General features: G+C 41.4%; 1 protein-coding gene across 1 annotated transcript; it reads right to left on the bottom strand.

Moving 5' to 3' along the window:
- Window positions 1-730: 730 nt before the first annotated feature.
- LOC148010595 (serine--glyoxylate aminotransferase-like) lies at window positions 731-4,770 on the bottom strand. The gene is made up of 5 exons (XM_087671305.1): window positions 4,203-4,770; window positions 3,022-3,306; window positions 2,108-2,474; window positions 1,808-2,018; window positions 731-1,454 (listed from the first exon to the last, which is right to left on the bottom strand). The coding sequence occupies exons 1-5, from the start codon at window positions 4,405-4,407 to the stop codon at window positions 1,317-1,319; spliced, it is 1,206 nt and encodes a 401-aa protein (XP_087527431.1). The 5' UTR covers window positions 4,408-4,770; the 3' UTR covers window positions 731-1,316.
- Window positions 4,771-16,454: the final 11,684 nt, after the last annotated feature.

Here is a 16,454-nt window from a genome sequence, read left to right as displayed (position 1 = left end):
TCTTCTAAATATGAAAATGCAATCAAAGTGTATGTTACATTGCCTTTACTTTGCTTCAAAAATAAGGCTTTATTGATAATATGTATACTCGTATAGAAGCTTGCATATTAGTTATATCTAGCTATTTGTTTGGAAGTGTAATACATAAAGTTTTAATAATACAAATACTTCACAATGGTTTTGGAGTTTCTTATGATTTGTTTTATAGAGATTTACCTAGCCATGAATCATATTGCCATGTAAGGCATGCATCAAGAGATGAACTGTGTTAACTAACAATAATAATGTTGCTTCAAATAAGGCACCAAACTAAAGCCGGCACTAGTGCCAGCTACGATGACTTGATGTTAGAGAGAGAAGAGCCACTATTTTCCATGAAGGAGAAAGCCTTTGACCATTCTGAAGATGGCAAATATTTTAAAGGTGGACATACCTTTATTTTAAGGATTTAGAGGCTCTCGTGAAAAATTAAGGTAGGATAAAAATTAACACTAACATGCCTTGACATTCGATTTTTTCACACTATCAAAATCAATATCTAAAGGTGATTTTCCAAAATTAAAAGGAGGAACAGTATATCTAGATTTTTTTTCAAGCAAGACCATTGAGGACATAGATGTCTAGTGCGTTGGGGAAGTTGTGGCTCAACAACTTCCCAAAGATGTGAGCGAGGCTGACAAGACATGGGGAAAGTGTGAAAAGCCATAGATCAAAATGGGTCTTCTGCGAGTTGAAAATGTTTACTCCTTCGGTAATAATAATTGAAAATTGCATAATTACAAAGACATCAATCTTATACCATTGTCACCATACACAATGGCAAAAACATTAAAGGCAGTCCACTGGGAGTTCACTGCCATGTTCTTTTTCCATCTTAACTGAGTCTTCCATGTATGGCATGCTCTCCTGGGGAAGCTGTTGCAGCTGCCTGTGAAGCATTCTTGGCATGTGTGGATTGGGTGTCCTAGACAACTGAAGGTGCAATATTGGACAGTTTTTAAAGCAGGAAACATTTCTGAACTCTGCAATGAGGCCCTGCCTGTAGCACGCATGCAAGAGCTATCCGGAGGGAGTAACACAAAAGCAGTGATTTGATGTGTGCACCAAACGGGCACAATATATATACAGTCACAGGGTCCACAGTCCAGAGAGCAATTGGGTAATCGCACAATTTGGTAATTATATAGTCACAGGGTCCACAGTCCAGAGAGCAATTGGGTAATCGCACAACTGGGTGAACCTTAAACACAGTCAAGACTGGTTAAAAGGGTCCAAAGTATTAGTTTCAGAACCATGGTCAGTGAGAGCAATGGCGTTCAAATCCTTGATTTGATTAATGGAGTGGAGGCCATCAGATAGGCTGAAGCTGCAGCAACCCCACTGCCCAGCTGGACAGGGTAGCCCACATCTTTCAATACCATCTCGACTCCCGCCAGGGCGCCCAGCAGTTGCAGCTGCAAATGAGAAGACAGATACAACCCTTCTTAATGTTCAACTCGAGTGTCTGATTTGAGAGTTCCTCAAAATTTTACATCCTTATCCTACCAATGCCCCTCTCTAAAATCTTATTTTTCTCATATTGACCTAAGAAAGACAAACAGGACTTGTAAAATCTGACAGTCTGCATAACCATAAGCTAGCTTGTGCAGCGAATCATTAATAAGAATGTGCCATGGCATGTGCAACAATAGACAAGAAGCCCTCTTCTGATGACAGCTACTTATTGAATAAGATTAGTAGCTACTTATGCAGCCACATTTTTCTTCAATTGACTTTGTTGATAATAATGGGCAGTATCAATGTCTACCTCGTTGAGGTGGCCAAGATGGCCGATTCGGAACACTTTTCCAGCCACCTTGTTTAGTCCCAGGCCTAAGCTCAAATTGTACTTCTTCCAAGCTTGCCTGACAATTTGGGTGCTGTCGATGTGTGGCGGAACTACCACCGCCGTGACCGTGTCGCTGTACCATTCAGGTTTCTGAGTGCAGTTCTTCAGACCCCATGCCTCCACTGCAAGCCTGCAGCGTTACACAGAAAAGCTTGAAAATGCTACGACCAGGTTTGATTAACTCACATATATGAACTTCATTCCATCTTTTGCAGTCACCTGGTGGCATGACCATAACGGTGGTGCCTTGCAATCACATTGTCCAGACCCTCATCAAAAATAAGATCCAAAGCAGCTCTTAGCCCATAAAGGAGTTGAGATGATGGAGTGTAAGGCCAATATGTTCCCATCTTATAGAACCTCAAATAATCATTCCAGTCAAAGAAAACTCGCAATGACTTGGCAGTTTTGGAGGCCTCCAGGGCTTTGGGGCTTGCACAGACTATTCCTAGTCCTGTCGGCAAAGATAAGGCCTTCTGAGATCCCGTTAGTGCTACATCAATGCCCCATTCGTCCATTCGAAAATCGAGGGCTCCGATTGAAGACACACCATCCACAAGGAAGAGAGCTGGGTGCTGACAGGAGTCTGCACTTTGCCATCACTATTGTGAGTACATATCATTTGAGGTATTTAATTGACTGACTTTACCTCTTAGGCATAAACAAATAGGCCAACAGACAAAGAGAGGGCTGCATACTGATAAGCATTATCCAGCTAAAATCCACCAAATGTCTTTGCCAAAATGAGAATTTGCACAAAGAGCATCGAACATTTCCAAGGTCTTCATTCATACAGAAAGAAGAATGTCCCAAACTTCTTGTATGACTGGCTAATCCAGGATCATGCCCATTCGCAAGAGTTCTTTAGCGCCAAGGTGCTTCCGAATTTGGCACATATATCACTCAGTTCCATGATTTAGGATGACAACTTGGATCATTCAAAACCATAATCCAAAACCTTTATCATCTGAAGGTTAACAGCTTTACAACGTGATCACATTTAAAAGGGAAGATCGAAAAAGAACCTCCGGTAAAAGGCAGCATCCACACAATTATAACAGATCCTGTGAAACCTTCTCACAATATGCCCCTAATTGAACGAATTTGGAAAACACAAGAATAGGCAGACTCACCTAAAACAGAACGGATACCGGCCAAGTCATTGGTGACACCAGTTGCAGTTTCATTATGAACAACACAAATAGCTTTCACTTCATGATACTTGTCTGCTTGAAGCTTCAGTCTTAACAGCTCAAGATCAACACCGGCTCCCCATTCAACATCAACAACATCCACATCAAAGTTTAGCCTTTGCATCTGATCTATCCAAAGTAGACTGAACTGCCCCAGGCGGAACGATATGATCTTGTCTCTCGGTGACAAAGTGTTAGTCAGAGCACTTTCCCACGCACCAGTTCCTGCATCACAAATTCAAGGTACTAAATAGTGTGTTTATGGATGGATAGAGTTCTACAGAAAGATCAATATACTTGCAAAATGAGATGCATGTGCAGTATCAACATTGTGTTGAGCATTTCTGCCAAACTTGTTTGATTGTTCATTTATCAATCTTTGGGGAAGCCATCTTTGCATCTCTACACTAAGGTAAGAATATGATGGTCCTCAAGATACATTACTGGCAAACCAATTTGAGTGATCATGAATAGATATCTGGGGAACCCATTTCCCCTCAAGATCCACTGAAGGGACCCATAACAATGAGAATAACCAGCCATTGCATGTTGAATCGGCTCCCTTGAACATGGGAAAATTACTTAGAACGAACCCCCATAGCGCAGCCCAATATACATGCAATGCTGCCATATATCCCCCATTCCTGCAACCTCCAAAAGCTCTGGCAAGGTCAGGGGCTTCTGCAAGGGAGCTACCACATACCTAACTTGTTACAGTGAGGAGTGGACGAACACAGGTACGTGGCAAGGCTCCCTAATGGAGAGCTCATTATGTTGATTCTACTGCATTGGTAGGATATACAGTTTACCAAAATGACTAATGCTGTTTCTGGAATACAACAATCATTCCTTTCTCAAGAGCTCGAGATTTAAACAAGAGAAGTTTCTAACATTTTCCCAATTTGTGGGGAAAAAGGCAAAGCCCCATACTGTTTAACATCATGGGCTACTGTGAGGGAGGGACCGCACATCTAGCTAGCTGCAGTTTGGGGCAGGGGGACTGCAGCACCTAGCTAGGGGTGCGGACGCTCCCTCAATCCCATAATTTTGTCATAATCCACAATGCAGGAATTATAGCGGGAATACGTCTAAAACTTCTTGTAAGAGACATGTCTCATCACCTGTGGTGGGGATGATGAAGGAGGTGGCGGCGGTGGACTTGAAGATGCGCTTGACGTCGTCGAGGACAGATTTGGAGAGCTTGGGCATGGCGGGGGAGCGATAGTCCTCATTGTTCCGGTTCATGGCGCGGAGGACCTGCTCTGGGACATTGACTGGGCCGGGCACAAACAGATGATTCCTGCCTGGTCCTGGATAGTACTCCATCTCTCTCTCTCTCTCTCTCTCTCTCTCTCTCTCTCTCTCTCAACTGCTTATCCTACAATTTCTTCTCCTCCTCCTACTCCTCCTCCTCTTCTCTCTCTCTCTCAGCTGCTTGCCTACAATTCTTCTCTTCCCTCCCTCTCTCTCTCTCTCTCTCTTTCTCTCTCTCTCTCAGCTGTTATAATTGCTTTTTCTTCTCCAATCAGACTTGACTAATACCTCGACAGCTTTCGTGACAAAGAATTTAATCCTTATCAGCCATCCAAATTTGCCACCCCAGAGAGAAGATCAGATGACTAGGCAGACTGCCTCAGTCTCACTCGAAGACGGCAGCTTCCATGGCCAGAAACACGAGCGAATGGAGCAGGAAAGATCGAAGAAGATCAAATCACGTGCTTCTCTTTTCATTGATTTGGGATCAAATATTTAAAAATGAAATATTCGTTCATTTTGAATGGTAGTAATGAGCGAGAAGGTCGGGGGTTTGTAAGAGAGGGATAATAAGGACGTGCTGGCAGATTCAGCGCCTTACACGTGGCACTTTGTCCGGTCCTATTTCTTTTTAAAAAAAGCGAGAATGCCTGGTTAATGCTTGTATTTTCCCTTCCATGCCATATAATCTGTCGAAATGTTCGCCCCGCGCCTATACTCGCCCCGGCGCTTCGCGTCGGGGCAGGCGCGATTTTTGCCGGGGGATGGGTACTAGACGCGTGGCACCCGCCCCTGCGTTCTCTTTTTTTGTGGGGGGCTGCCACGTGGCACCCGCCCCCCACCTCTCCTTAACTAATAGTATAGATAATCTGTTGAAATGTTAGTCCTTCATCACTCCTAGATGAGGGTGGCATTCTCTAACAATGCTTCCACTTGTAAGTTCATGTTATCATTGGTGGAGCATATCCAATTTCCATCATGTGGCATGCCCCTTTTCTCTCCTACTTACTATAAGTATAGCTACCTTTACTTTCAAATGTAAGTAATAACTAAAGATGTGGCACGACTCTTAAACCAACCTTTGCACAATAATGGAAAATTGGGTGATAGGTGATGTAGATGCCACATGCATGCAAAGTGGAAGCCATGAGAGGAAGCATTCCATCAAAGCAAATGGATCTATTGGCCTAGAGAGCAATCGAGCACAAAATCTCTACAAGATGGCCAAAGGATCCATGGAGATCAAGTATGCAAAGGCCATGCTCAATCATCATATCAACATGCAAGAAATGGAAAAAGCCCTTAGAGAGGACTTGAAGGGATGGTGAATTGAAAGAGGAAAACTCGTTAATTCATTCACTATCCTTTTCTAGTGCTTTCTATTTGTCTAACTTTGGATAATTCTGTTTCAACCCATTATGCCAAGAACTCCTTTTGTTGTATATGAACTCCTTTTGTTGTTTCATATCCTATTCAAAGGATATGCACATCACCATGAGGGTGCCTTTGTATTCTTTGGCACAAGTGGCATCTCTAGCCTTAAAATCTCTGAGTTAGATTCTTCTAATGCAACTTAGAGTTTAGCCTCTTCAGTTTTGGTCCTAACGGAGGTCTTTTTCTTACTTTTCTTCTTCTTCTTCTTTTCCTTGTCCCTTATTTTGTCCTCAACAAGTTGAGTGACTTCCTCCCTATGCCTCTTCTCAATTGCTTTCTTCTTCTTACTTTGCCCCTCTTCTCCTTCATCCTCCAAAGAAATCAAGAGTCTAAATCCTTTGGGGATGAACCCTTCCTTGATGGCTTTGGGCTTCATAGGGTTGTCTAGGTAGGTAGGATGATTGTGATGGATAGTAGGACGTCATGTAATTACATCCTAGCATGCAATCACGTCCTAAGCCCATCCAAGCATCTTAGCTCACAATTGCACCTTAAAACCTTAGCCCACAATTTGACCCTGACCTAGAATTACATCCATGCACACCTTAGCTCGCAATTACATCTACGTACCTTAGCTTATAATTGCATCCAAGCATCTAGGTTAGCCTGCAATTGCAACTTGACTTGAGTTTACCACTCCTGGCCTATTTGAGCTTACCACTCCCAAGCCAGCCTACAATTGCACCCAAGCACCTACAACTTGACCTTACTTGGCTTATCAACGGTCAACACAAACTACTTGAGACAGCCTAGGATTGTACCTAGCCTACCACTAAGAGCCAACTACTTAAGCTTGCCTACACCTAGTCATAAACTTACCTTTGTTTAGGCCTATATAGATTGCATCAAGACACTTGAGCTTGAGCTTGCTAGAGTGTACCCTCCCACACTAAGGCCAATACTTGAACTAGCCTTAGAGTGCCTCAAAACCGCTAGATGTTACCAAATAAGCTTACTTACCCTTAACATATCCTTGAAGTAGTTTGTTTACCTAAGTCCCTAAACCTTTAGACTTGCTAAACTCGATTGTCAACTACACAAAAGACCCAAATGAGCCTAACCACGTGACTAAAGCTAAACTTAACCAACTCACAACTTAGGCTTGCTAAGTTACTTAAGAAAGCTTTCCTGCACACACTTGTCTTGAGCATACTAGAGCTGACCCACTTGACTAGTCCCAAAGCACTTAGACCCTACAAAGTTTTCAATTTGAGCTTGTCACTTGTCTTGATGGACACACAACTTAATCTCACTTACAATTAGCTTTCTTGTGACCTAAAAACTTGAGTGAGCTTACTCACTTGAGTTGACTTGGACTCTTTTGGTGACTTGACTATAGTGTACCTACCTTTGTACTTTAGATATTATATAAAAATGATTAAGAATGCTGAATATTTTGTTTCACATTAGTAACTTCAAGAGTAATAATGTTTGTGAGTGTCAAAACTCTTACTTTATTGACTTTTTAAAATATTGGTAGGATTTCCTAATAGATGAACATGGAGATTAAATTTTGGTATTTTTAAAGTTTCTTAGAAATGTAAAGTGAAGTGATAAAATGATAGAGCTTGTTTTCATGATCGCAACAGTTCCAACATATATAGCTTCTGAATTCTGAGTCAAAAGTTATGGCCATTTTAAGTCCTATCCTATATGTAAAATTTTTTATCATGAGTACAAGAAGGCTACGCTTTTGGTTATTTTTGGACTTGTACATTTGTAAAATTTGGGTGGTCACTAACTTTAGCTAAACCACTTGGAAAGCACTCAAAATAGCTTGCTTCAAGCTTAAGGCAAGCCCCCCCTCTCTCTATTTATAGAAGCAACACATGGATAGCCTCAAAGGGACACATCTCTCTTGGAGGAGACATTGCTTTGCAGGTGTGGGCAAAGCTAGGGAAAAAATCTCTCTCTTAGTTTTCTTTCTCTCTTCTAAAAGTATGTGAGTACTCTGTTGAAATCCACCGAGCTTATCCTCTCTTCTCCACACATGCATGGAAGCTCTCTTGAAATCCACCAAGCTTCTCCCCGCTTGCATAGAAGCTCTACCAAAATCCATTGAGATTCTCTTCTCTTCTCCACATATGCACAAAAACTTTATTGAATTTCACAAGGTTGTTCCTCTCTTCTACTCTATCATATGGAAGCTTTGTCGAGATCCACCAAGCTTTTTCTATCTTCTCTAAAACCATATGGAATCTCTATTGAAATCCATGTATAAGCTTTGTTCTCCTCTTTTCCACAATTGTGCAGTAGAAGCTCAATCAAATTTACTGGAAACAATGGCTCTAAAGAGAAATTGTGAAGGAATGGAGGTTGTTGGAGAAGATACTTCTTGAAGACGCGAGGAAGACACTTCAATGAAAAACTTAGAAGATGGCATCGAGAATGTCGACCACATCATATCGAGTTGTGATAATAGGGTTAGACTTGTTTATTTCATATTTATTTCATTTGTTTTAAGTTAAAAGTACTGCTTTAGTCGATCTTGTCTATTGATGACAAAAGATTTTATTCCTTACACTGGTATGGTGACTTTACAATTATGTTGTAAACTAATAAGAATATTTAAGAGGATATGTGGTTGTTAGATTTGCAAGATCAACAATAAGAGAATATGTGGCTATTGGATCCATGGGACCAATGAAGCCATTGATAGTTGGACTAGCCCCAAGGTCCAATGAGAGTGCCAAAGAGATAGAGATAAACTTGATAATCATTTTCTAGCCTAGGTGCTATAATACCTTCTAGATCCATTTTTATAATTTATGTTGTATGACACTCGTTAGTATCCAAGGCCAAGAGCTAAGTGGTGAAAAGGCCATGTGTGTTGTTGCTATAACACTTTAAGCAAAGAAGCTTCAAGGGGCTCTAAGCTAGTAGATCTCTTGGTAGCCTATGGTAGGGATGTAGTACTTTGTGATCCCATCATTAGTTAGGAATGGATGGCCTCGAGTACTAGTCAAGCGATGGAATGACCTTAATGGGTTCGCAGTCCTCACAAGGGATTGAGATGGCTTCACAAAATTTAGGATCCTTGTAGATATCATAATAAAGGAACTAAACCCTAATTAATAAGATCTACTTTGATTGATGTCTCATGCATAAGTTATGTGCAATGAACCTTGTATAATGGGATGATAAAAGAAAGTTGCTCTAGATGTTCTCACACAATGATATCATGTGTTGCTAATTAGATAACTGAAACAAACCTCTCGAGGAAAGTGGGAGGCCTCGGCCTTGATGATTGAGAGTCTATGGTTCATAGATCCAATCAGTTTGGTAACTTTCATAAACACTACATAGAGCTACTAGAATGTGACCTCAGAATTTGATAGAATAGTTAACTAGCTTAACATTGTTTTAGAGATTTAGAGTGCACTTGACTAAGGGTCTAATAGCCTTGGAAGTCCAAAATACAATTTCACTCTCTTTGACCAAGTGTGGTGTTAGCCCACTCTCATTTTTTATTGGTTACAAAGTGGCCCTTCTTAGGTGAGCAGTAAACTATTATTTAGGATACCTTTGTAGTTCAAAAACCCTCATGTCGATCCCTCGGGTTAAGATCTTGATGTTTCATTGCAAGGTAGACTCGAGGACTACTTGACTAGCGAAATTTATATATCCAATTTGGGTTTGGATGGTACTTCTTTTGGAGAGATGTCTAAGCTAAAGGAAGTGAGCCTTGAAGTGGAAACACGGAGTAGAAGCAATAGCTATGGTGAAAGGCACAAGAGCAAGAGAGAGAGACACACAAGATGTGGGAACTCTGACAGACACAATGTGTGATTGGCCTTCCCTTTATTCAAATGTCACCGGAAGAATAAAGAATGAAGTGACAATGATAAGCACACACCACTTGCAATATACATGTGTGCATATATGCGAGCACACTCAGTGTAACTAATATGCGGGAAGCTAGGCACAGGTGCCTTTACCCCCCCAGCAACCTCCCACTTAAAGGAAAATGTGCCCCTAGTAAGGAGAGAACAAAGAAAAAGTGACAAAGTACAAATATACATAAGTACAATAGGATGAGGAAAGACATCATCTCATCCAATGCCCATCAACTTTCTAAGGAAGGCAAAATGCTCTGCTAAGAGACTATTAGTGAGCAGATTTACTAGATTTTGGTTAGTTGAGATCCTGACAAGCTCAATGGACTTGTCCTCAATGACCTTTTGTATAAAGTGGTAACACACCTCAATGTGCTTTATCTTTGCATGGAAGGCTGGCCAGATTCTTGGCCAACTAAATAGCACTCATAGAATCCAAATGGAGAGTAGGGACCACATCAATAATGCCAAGATTTGCCATTAGATAGTCTAACTAGAGAGCCTCCTCATGAGCCTTAGTGGCTACAATATACTCTGCCTCTGTAAGTAGCTAGGGCTGTGTATTTTTACACCCTAGACATCCATGAAACAGCACCTCTAGGTGAAGATATAGCCAGAGGTGGACTTCCTACTATTTGCATGTCCTACATAATTAGAGTCAGTGTATCCCACGACTCCTATATCTTGGCCACCATAACATATGCACATATTTGTTGTGTCCTTTAGGTATCTCATGATACCCTTGATGACAACCCAAAGCCATCTGCTAGGTGTAGCCATATAGCGTGCCACAACTCCCAATACAAATGCTGTGCTAGGATGAGTGGCTATCATGGCATACATCAAACTACCCACTATGGATGCATAAGGGACCTTGGCCATCTCGGTCTTCTACTCATCAGATTGCAAACGATCGGTCTGACTAACCTTCATGTGAGAAGGTAAAGAATAACCAATGGCTTAACATCCTGCAGATGAAACCGGTCAAGGACCTTTTGAATGCACTCCCTCTGTGACAAGTAGAGGAGCCCCTTGGAGTGATCACACCACATAATGCACATCCCAATAATATTTGAGGCCTGTCCCATATCCTTCATCTCAAAGCTCTTCTTGAGATGACCTTTCAAGATATCCAACTCATCATGAGCACTCCCAACAATTAACATATCATCTACATAGAGGATCGAAATCATAAGGTTGCCATCATGAGTCTTCTTCATGTATAAACATGGATCCATATCACAACAAGAATATCTCTGTGAATGCATAAAAGCATCAAACTTGTGATACCATTCCCTAGGTGTCTACTTAAGTCCATAAAGTGACGGATGATTTTTTATGCCGAGAAGTACTTAAAAATAGCAAAAAAATCTAAATTTCAAGGAAAAAACAGACTTCATCGAAGGCGGCGACTGCAATCAGTACGATTTTAAGCGGTAATGCCTGAAATTGCTTAAAAGACCCACTAGACAACATTTGGTGAATTTTCATAATTTCTTGGCATCCAGACGAGACCCTGGGAGATGCCCGGTAGTGGGGGACTTCGAGACGGTCAAGCAAAAACTTCCAGATCGCGAAATCGAACATCGAAAGAAGAAACGAGAGTACTCGGAAGGCCAAGGGCCAAAGGCCAAGTGTAAAAAGGATTTAGGGGGCCCAAAGGGTATGCCTTTTGGGGGCTCCCCTTTGGAGCCCAACTAAAAAAAGAAATTGTGGGGGGGGGGGATTTGTTTTTTTCGGTGCAGGCTAAGAGAAGGCGCCATTTTTTGCCACAATTGATGGAGATGGGCTATGGGGCCTGCAAACAACCCCCCCAACTGATTGGATGCTTGAGATGCACTCTATCTTCGCTCCTCATCACCTGTCTTTGCACGTGGAATGGCTGCCCAGTTGTGGAGATGCAGTTTCAATCTTTCTCTCTCCTGCATAGAGGCACTTCATGTGGCAAGAATCAAGAAGAGAATCGAGAGATGAATGCTTGTGAGGGAGGCACCAGATTGTTCCAAGAGGCTAAGGAGGCTGAAGGCTGAAGACCTATGCTAAAATCCATGGTTGGTTGGTTGATACACATACCTAATTAAATATTCAAAAAACCCGAAATACGCAAAAAGATGGTATGCTCTATTTTATGAAAGAATTTTGCTTGTTTTTTATCGTTCATGGTCTAAATGGTGTGCACATGAGCTGAAATTTTATTTGAATGTCCCTTGCATTATGTTTGAGGATTGCAATCACTGTTATGCAGAACCCATATTGATTTACAACAATTATAAATTTTTAAAACCCGAAAAACCACAAATTTTAATAGAAATTGATAGTTTCTTTGATTTTGAATGGGGGGAATGAGTGGACATGGGATAAAATAAGAAAAAATGCTGAATTTTAGATCAAATTATTAGTCATTAAAAAAACCAAAAAATACCTATTTTTATTAAAAATAAATAGGAAAAATAGAGAAAATGGGTTTCTTGCATTCGAAAAAAATAGAAAATTGAGATCTATGTATGTCAATGTTTGACGGGGCTGAAGCATGAGGTTAAGCCTCAGTTTGGCCCTTGTCCTTTGTGTTAAAGTACGCATTTCTTACTTTTATATACAAAAAATGACATAAAAGAATCTCTACACCTATGCACCATAGCAAAATTTAAACGGTGAGGGGGAGGATGATGTTATACAACAGTTGAAGCACTGAAACAATACAAAGTCTGATTTTTCTCTTTATGCATAACATTTAGGACACGGTTTATTTGGAAATAATGGATCTAGTAGTACGAGATTTGCCTTGGTGCTAGGTTCCTACAACGAAGCATTGTGTATTAGCGGAAATTCATTAAAAGGGCTATTTTTGCACGACACATAGGTTGATTTCAAACCATAATTGTTTGTGTACAACAAGGCATCCACCATTGCATGAATCATACACATGGTATCTATTCCTGGCATGCATAGCAATTGGTTGAGTTATAAATGACCCACGCTCGAGAGAGTAAGGCACCAAAGATGTAGGTCTAGATAGTGGATCCAAGGGGACAAGTAAGTGAGGACTGGTATATTCCTGGAATGGTATAATGTTGGTACTTAGAGCGGAGTTTGTTTCTTATGTGTTATATGTGTAAGCGACGCATCAAGGGGCTAATCCCCAAGGTTTAGGAGGGTCGTAGTGGGGCCGTGGCAATCAACCGAGGGGTGCCTCCTATGTTGTTCTACGTGGTGAATTGCACCAAAATGTGTAGGGTCTCCCTCTGAGGACTCTGAGAAGGTTAAGGGTTGGACTACAAACACGATACAAACACAAAATGTACGTACGATGGTAGGGCAATGCATCCTGTAGGCGCTCCTGGTCGCGAGCCATGGGGTTGTCTTGTGCATGTTAGAGGTCTGGCTAGTGCTATAGCCAGTGCCAGCCCATTTTAGGTCCCATCAGTGGTGCGTTGCTAAGAGCCACCAACAAGTGGTGGTTCTTGAATCTAGGGTTTTTTGGGACCAAATATTCAATTTATGTCCTCTGATAAGGACCGTCAAGCCGAAATACAAAAAGCAGAATGCACTGAGAGGGCTAGATGGCGGTTGGAGATTGTAAGGCGATATTCTCCTCAAAGAAGCATCCCACTACGAATAAGTGACAGTGGTTCTAGTAACCTAAGTGTTACGAGTAGCTCTTCGAGTGCAAGTGGAAATCTTAGTACTTCCCTACTTCTAGTTAATCAATGCACAACAAGTGGGGGTGTAGTTGCACCTACACAAACTCCTGTTGTCAGGTTGTAGCCATGGCACAACCCATCGCAATTCTAGTAGGTACACCGGATTTACCGGCATTAGGAGCACCGTTGTCCATTTTCCATGGGTTAGTAGAAGAAGATGGAGAACTCCATATTAAGGAGTTCCAAACACTCATGTTCAACTATCCCAAGGACACCTAATGATGTTCTTCAACATGACGTTAAAAGGAAGAGTGGTAGTGTGGTATCACGGTCTAGTTATGGTTCCGGCTTTCCGTAGAGAGTTTGCTCCTACGGTCTAGTTATGGTTACCGCTTTTCGTAGAGAGTTTGCTCCTGAGAAGGGTAGACAGTATTGGTTGTGTGTCTTGAATGTAACATGCCAAGAACCAAATGAGAATGTCTAGACCTATGCCAAGAAACTAAAGCAAGTTCTTCGCAAACTTAATACTTATATTCCCATTCCAGCGGCTGCACAGTTGCAATATTTCCTACATGGATTGGATTTTAATATCCAGGTGCAGCTTAGTAGTGTCGCTTTGGTCGACATTGACAGTGCTATTATCCAAGCAGAAGGAGTAGAGTTGCGCTTGCAAGTGGCTTATGCAGCAAGGATAAATTGGAATGGTAATAATTTGGCCTTGACCAATGGGAGTCAAGGTGATCCCACGTCAAATGCGAATGGAAGAGGGAGTATCATGCCAAATTTGCCAATGTTACCCACTCCTCCTAGCACGACTATGCCAATGGCTAGTCAGACGGGCCCACTAAGTGGTGGAAGCCAAACAATGAATCCTAATGTTGTCCTAGTAGGTCAGCGGCCAATTCCTAATCAAGTGGTTAGGCTGATGGGACGACAGACAGATGATCGCAGTTATGAGTCGAGTGCCTCTAATGTCCTTGGTAAAGTTAAGGATATGATGAAGCACTATACCGATATGATTTCTGAACAATACAGACAAATAGCTGTGGACGTCAATTTTCTTAAGAAGCAACAGAATTTGATAGGGAGTCAATGCCTAAAGAGGGTGCCCCCTCAAGATTCAGTTATAAGTGGTGTGGTGGGCAACATTTCCCTAGGAATTGCCCGAATATCAAATGTGATATTTGTGAAAAGTCTGGCCACTTAGCTACTACCTGTTGGAGTTAACCATTGCGCACAAGGGAATAATCTCCAACAAGATGAGGGACCAAGACAAATACTGCAACGAGGAAAGGCTACTGTAGAGAATTTGCCTCATGGCAGTGGAGTTAGCCTTATTGAGGCCGTATGTGTCAATGATGCTGAAACTTCTAATCTATGAGCCGTAACAAGAGGTCAAAAGATCAAAGAGGGTGACAAAGGAATTGTAAAACCTGTTGAGGGAAGCCCTAAGCAAGATGCCAAGGAAAAGAGAGTCCTGAATCCTGATATGGAAGGTGGACCTTTAAGACCTGTTGGTAGTAAACCTGATCTCGAGAAGGATAAAGGATTGCCAAGAAAGAAGGTAAAAGCTAAAAAAGAGGTACCAAAGCCGATTGAAAGGCCAAAGGAGAGAATGGTTTGGCACGAGAAGAGAACTCTGGCTAACTACCATGACTTTGACCTAGCAAGTTCTCTTTGCGAAGTTAAACCAGACGTAAATCTTCTACAATTGATTAAAATTTCTCCAAGAGTACGCAATGAATTTAAGAAAATCCTGCATATAGGGTATATTGTAGAACCTTTGGGCATAGCTAGAGTGGGAGAAGGTTGGTTCGATCATGCTAAAAAGCATTGCCCTAGGGTTCCAACGTATGTGGATGGAATATTAGTGGAGCACGCTATCGTGGACACTGGATCCTCCTTCAATATCATGAGTTTAGATTTGATGGACAGGTTAGGTCTAGAGATCCAAAAAGATGGCTCCACACTTCTTAGGATGGCTGATGATAGTCTAAGACAACCGGAAGGTTGCATTACTAAAGTCCACATTACAGTTGTGAGCGTGGAATGCTATCTAGACTTTAGGGTGACAAGGTTTGCAGGACATCCTATCTATCGAGTTTTGCTAGGCAAGCCATGGATTCTATGGACAGACTGTCAAGTCGATATACCCGTTGTCAAGTGTTTTTCTGAAAACTGAAAAGCCCTAGTCAAACTGTGGTTAGGTTTGATTTTTGCTAGCTTATTTGTTTGCGTGATAGTTTGTTTTGATATTTTGTAGTTGGATTTATTGTGTTTGTCTAGCTTAGGATTTGTTTCTATCATTTTGTTTGATTTTTTGAGTGTGAAACTTGATAGCCTTGGTCGAGCTTGGTATTTTTTTGGACAGGATGAAGCTTGTGTTTGCTAATAGCTAACCGAACATTGTGGAGCAAGGTATGTTTTTTTGTCGAGACTCTTGCACATCACTGGAATAATGGGTTCACGAGCACTTCACGTTGTACTTGTTGATGCACTACACTCAGGGATCGTCTCCTGATTTTATCAAATACTTCCATGCCATGGGTTGGGATTATGCACATTTTGCACCATCATTGAGCACTAGCACGGCATGAGGTCCGCTGTAGCTATATGCAGTAAATTTTAGATGCATGCACACATGAGAGAGCACCTGTCATTGAGCACACACATTTCTTGCACACACGATATTTGGGATTTTCATCACAAAGTTAGGAACCTCTGGTTGAGTGTGTAAGAAGGTTGGGTAAGTTTAGAGGGTCATGAAGGATGCCACCAATTGTGAGATGGGTTGTTCTTATCTGGTCAACATCTTGAGGACCATCATTTTCTAGAGTGATTGTGAGATTTTGGATGGGTGGAGTGGAGTATATCATATATTTTTTATGAGAGTTGAGAGGTGAGGATAAGGAATTTTAAATTAATCAAGAAATTTTATTTGCATTTTGCATGACGGACGATCACATCTAGATAGGCTAGGTACAATTCTTCAAATGCATACATTATTTTTATGTGTAGCATCGATTGATTGGTTGCATATCATGGATCCAACATTGCATATTTTTTCAAATCATGAATGATTGGGCATGGAGTTCATTTCATAGCATATTCCTGCTAGGGCACACTGCATAAAAAAACAGGTTTATATCTAGAGAATATTTTGAAGACTCAAGGATCAAAGGAAAAAGGTCATACGTTTTACATCGTC

Source organism: Lygodium microphyllum, chromosome 29 (genome assembly GCF_053477565.2).
Source record: "Lygodium microphyllum isolate KBCC chromosome 29, Lygodium_microphyllum_v1.1.10, whole genome shotgun sequence".
NCBI lineage: Eukaryota > Viridiplantae > Streptophyta > Polypodiopsida > Schizaeales > Lygodiaceae > Lygodium > Lygodium microphyllum.
This window is presented reverse-complemented; position numbering and strand designations above follow the sequence as displayed.

What these genes read in the sequence shown, in the direction of transcription:
- LOC148010595 (XM_087671305.1), bottom strand. Translation starts at nt 4,407, where the DNA reads ATGGAGTACTATCCAGGACCAGGCAGGAATCATCTGTTTGTGCCCGGC. An exon ending in CTTCATCATCCCCACCACAG is followed by an intron (nt 3,307 to 4,202) that starts GTGATGAGACAT and finishes TTTGTGATGCAG; the next exon opens with GAACTGGTGCGTGGGAAAGT. An exon ending in CGGTATCCGTTCTGTTTTAG is followed by an intron (nt 2,475 to 3,021) that starts GTGAGTCTGCCT and finishes GGCAAAGTGCAG; the next exon opens with ACTCCTGTCAGCACCCAGCT.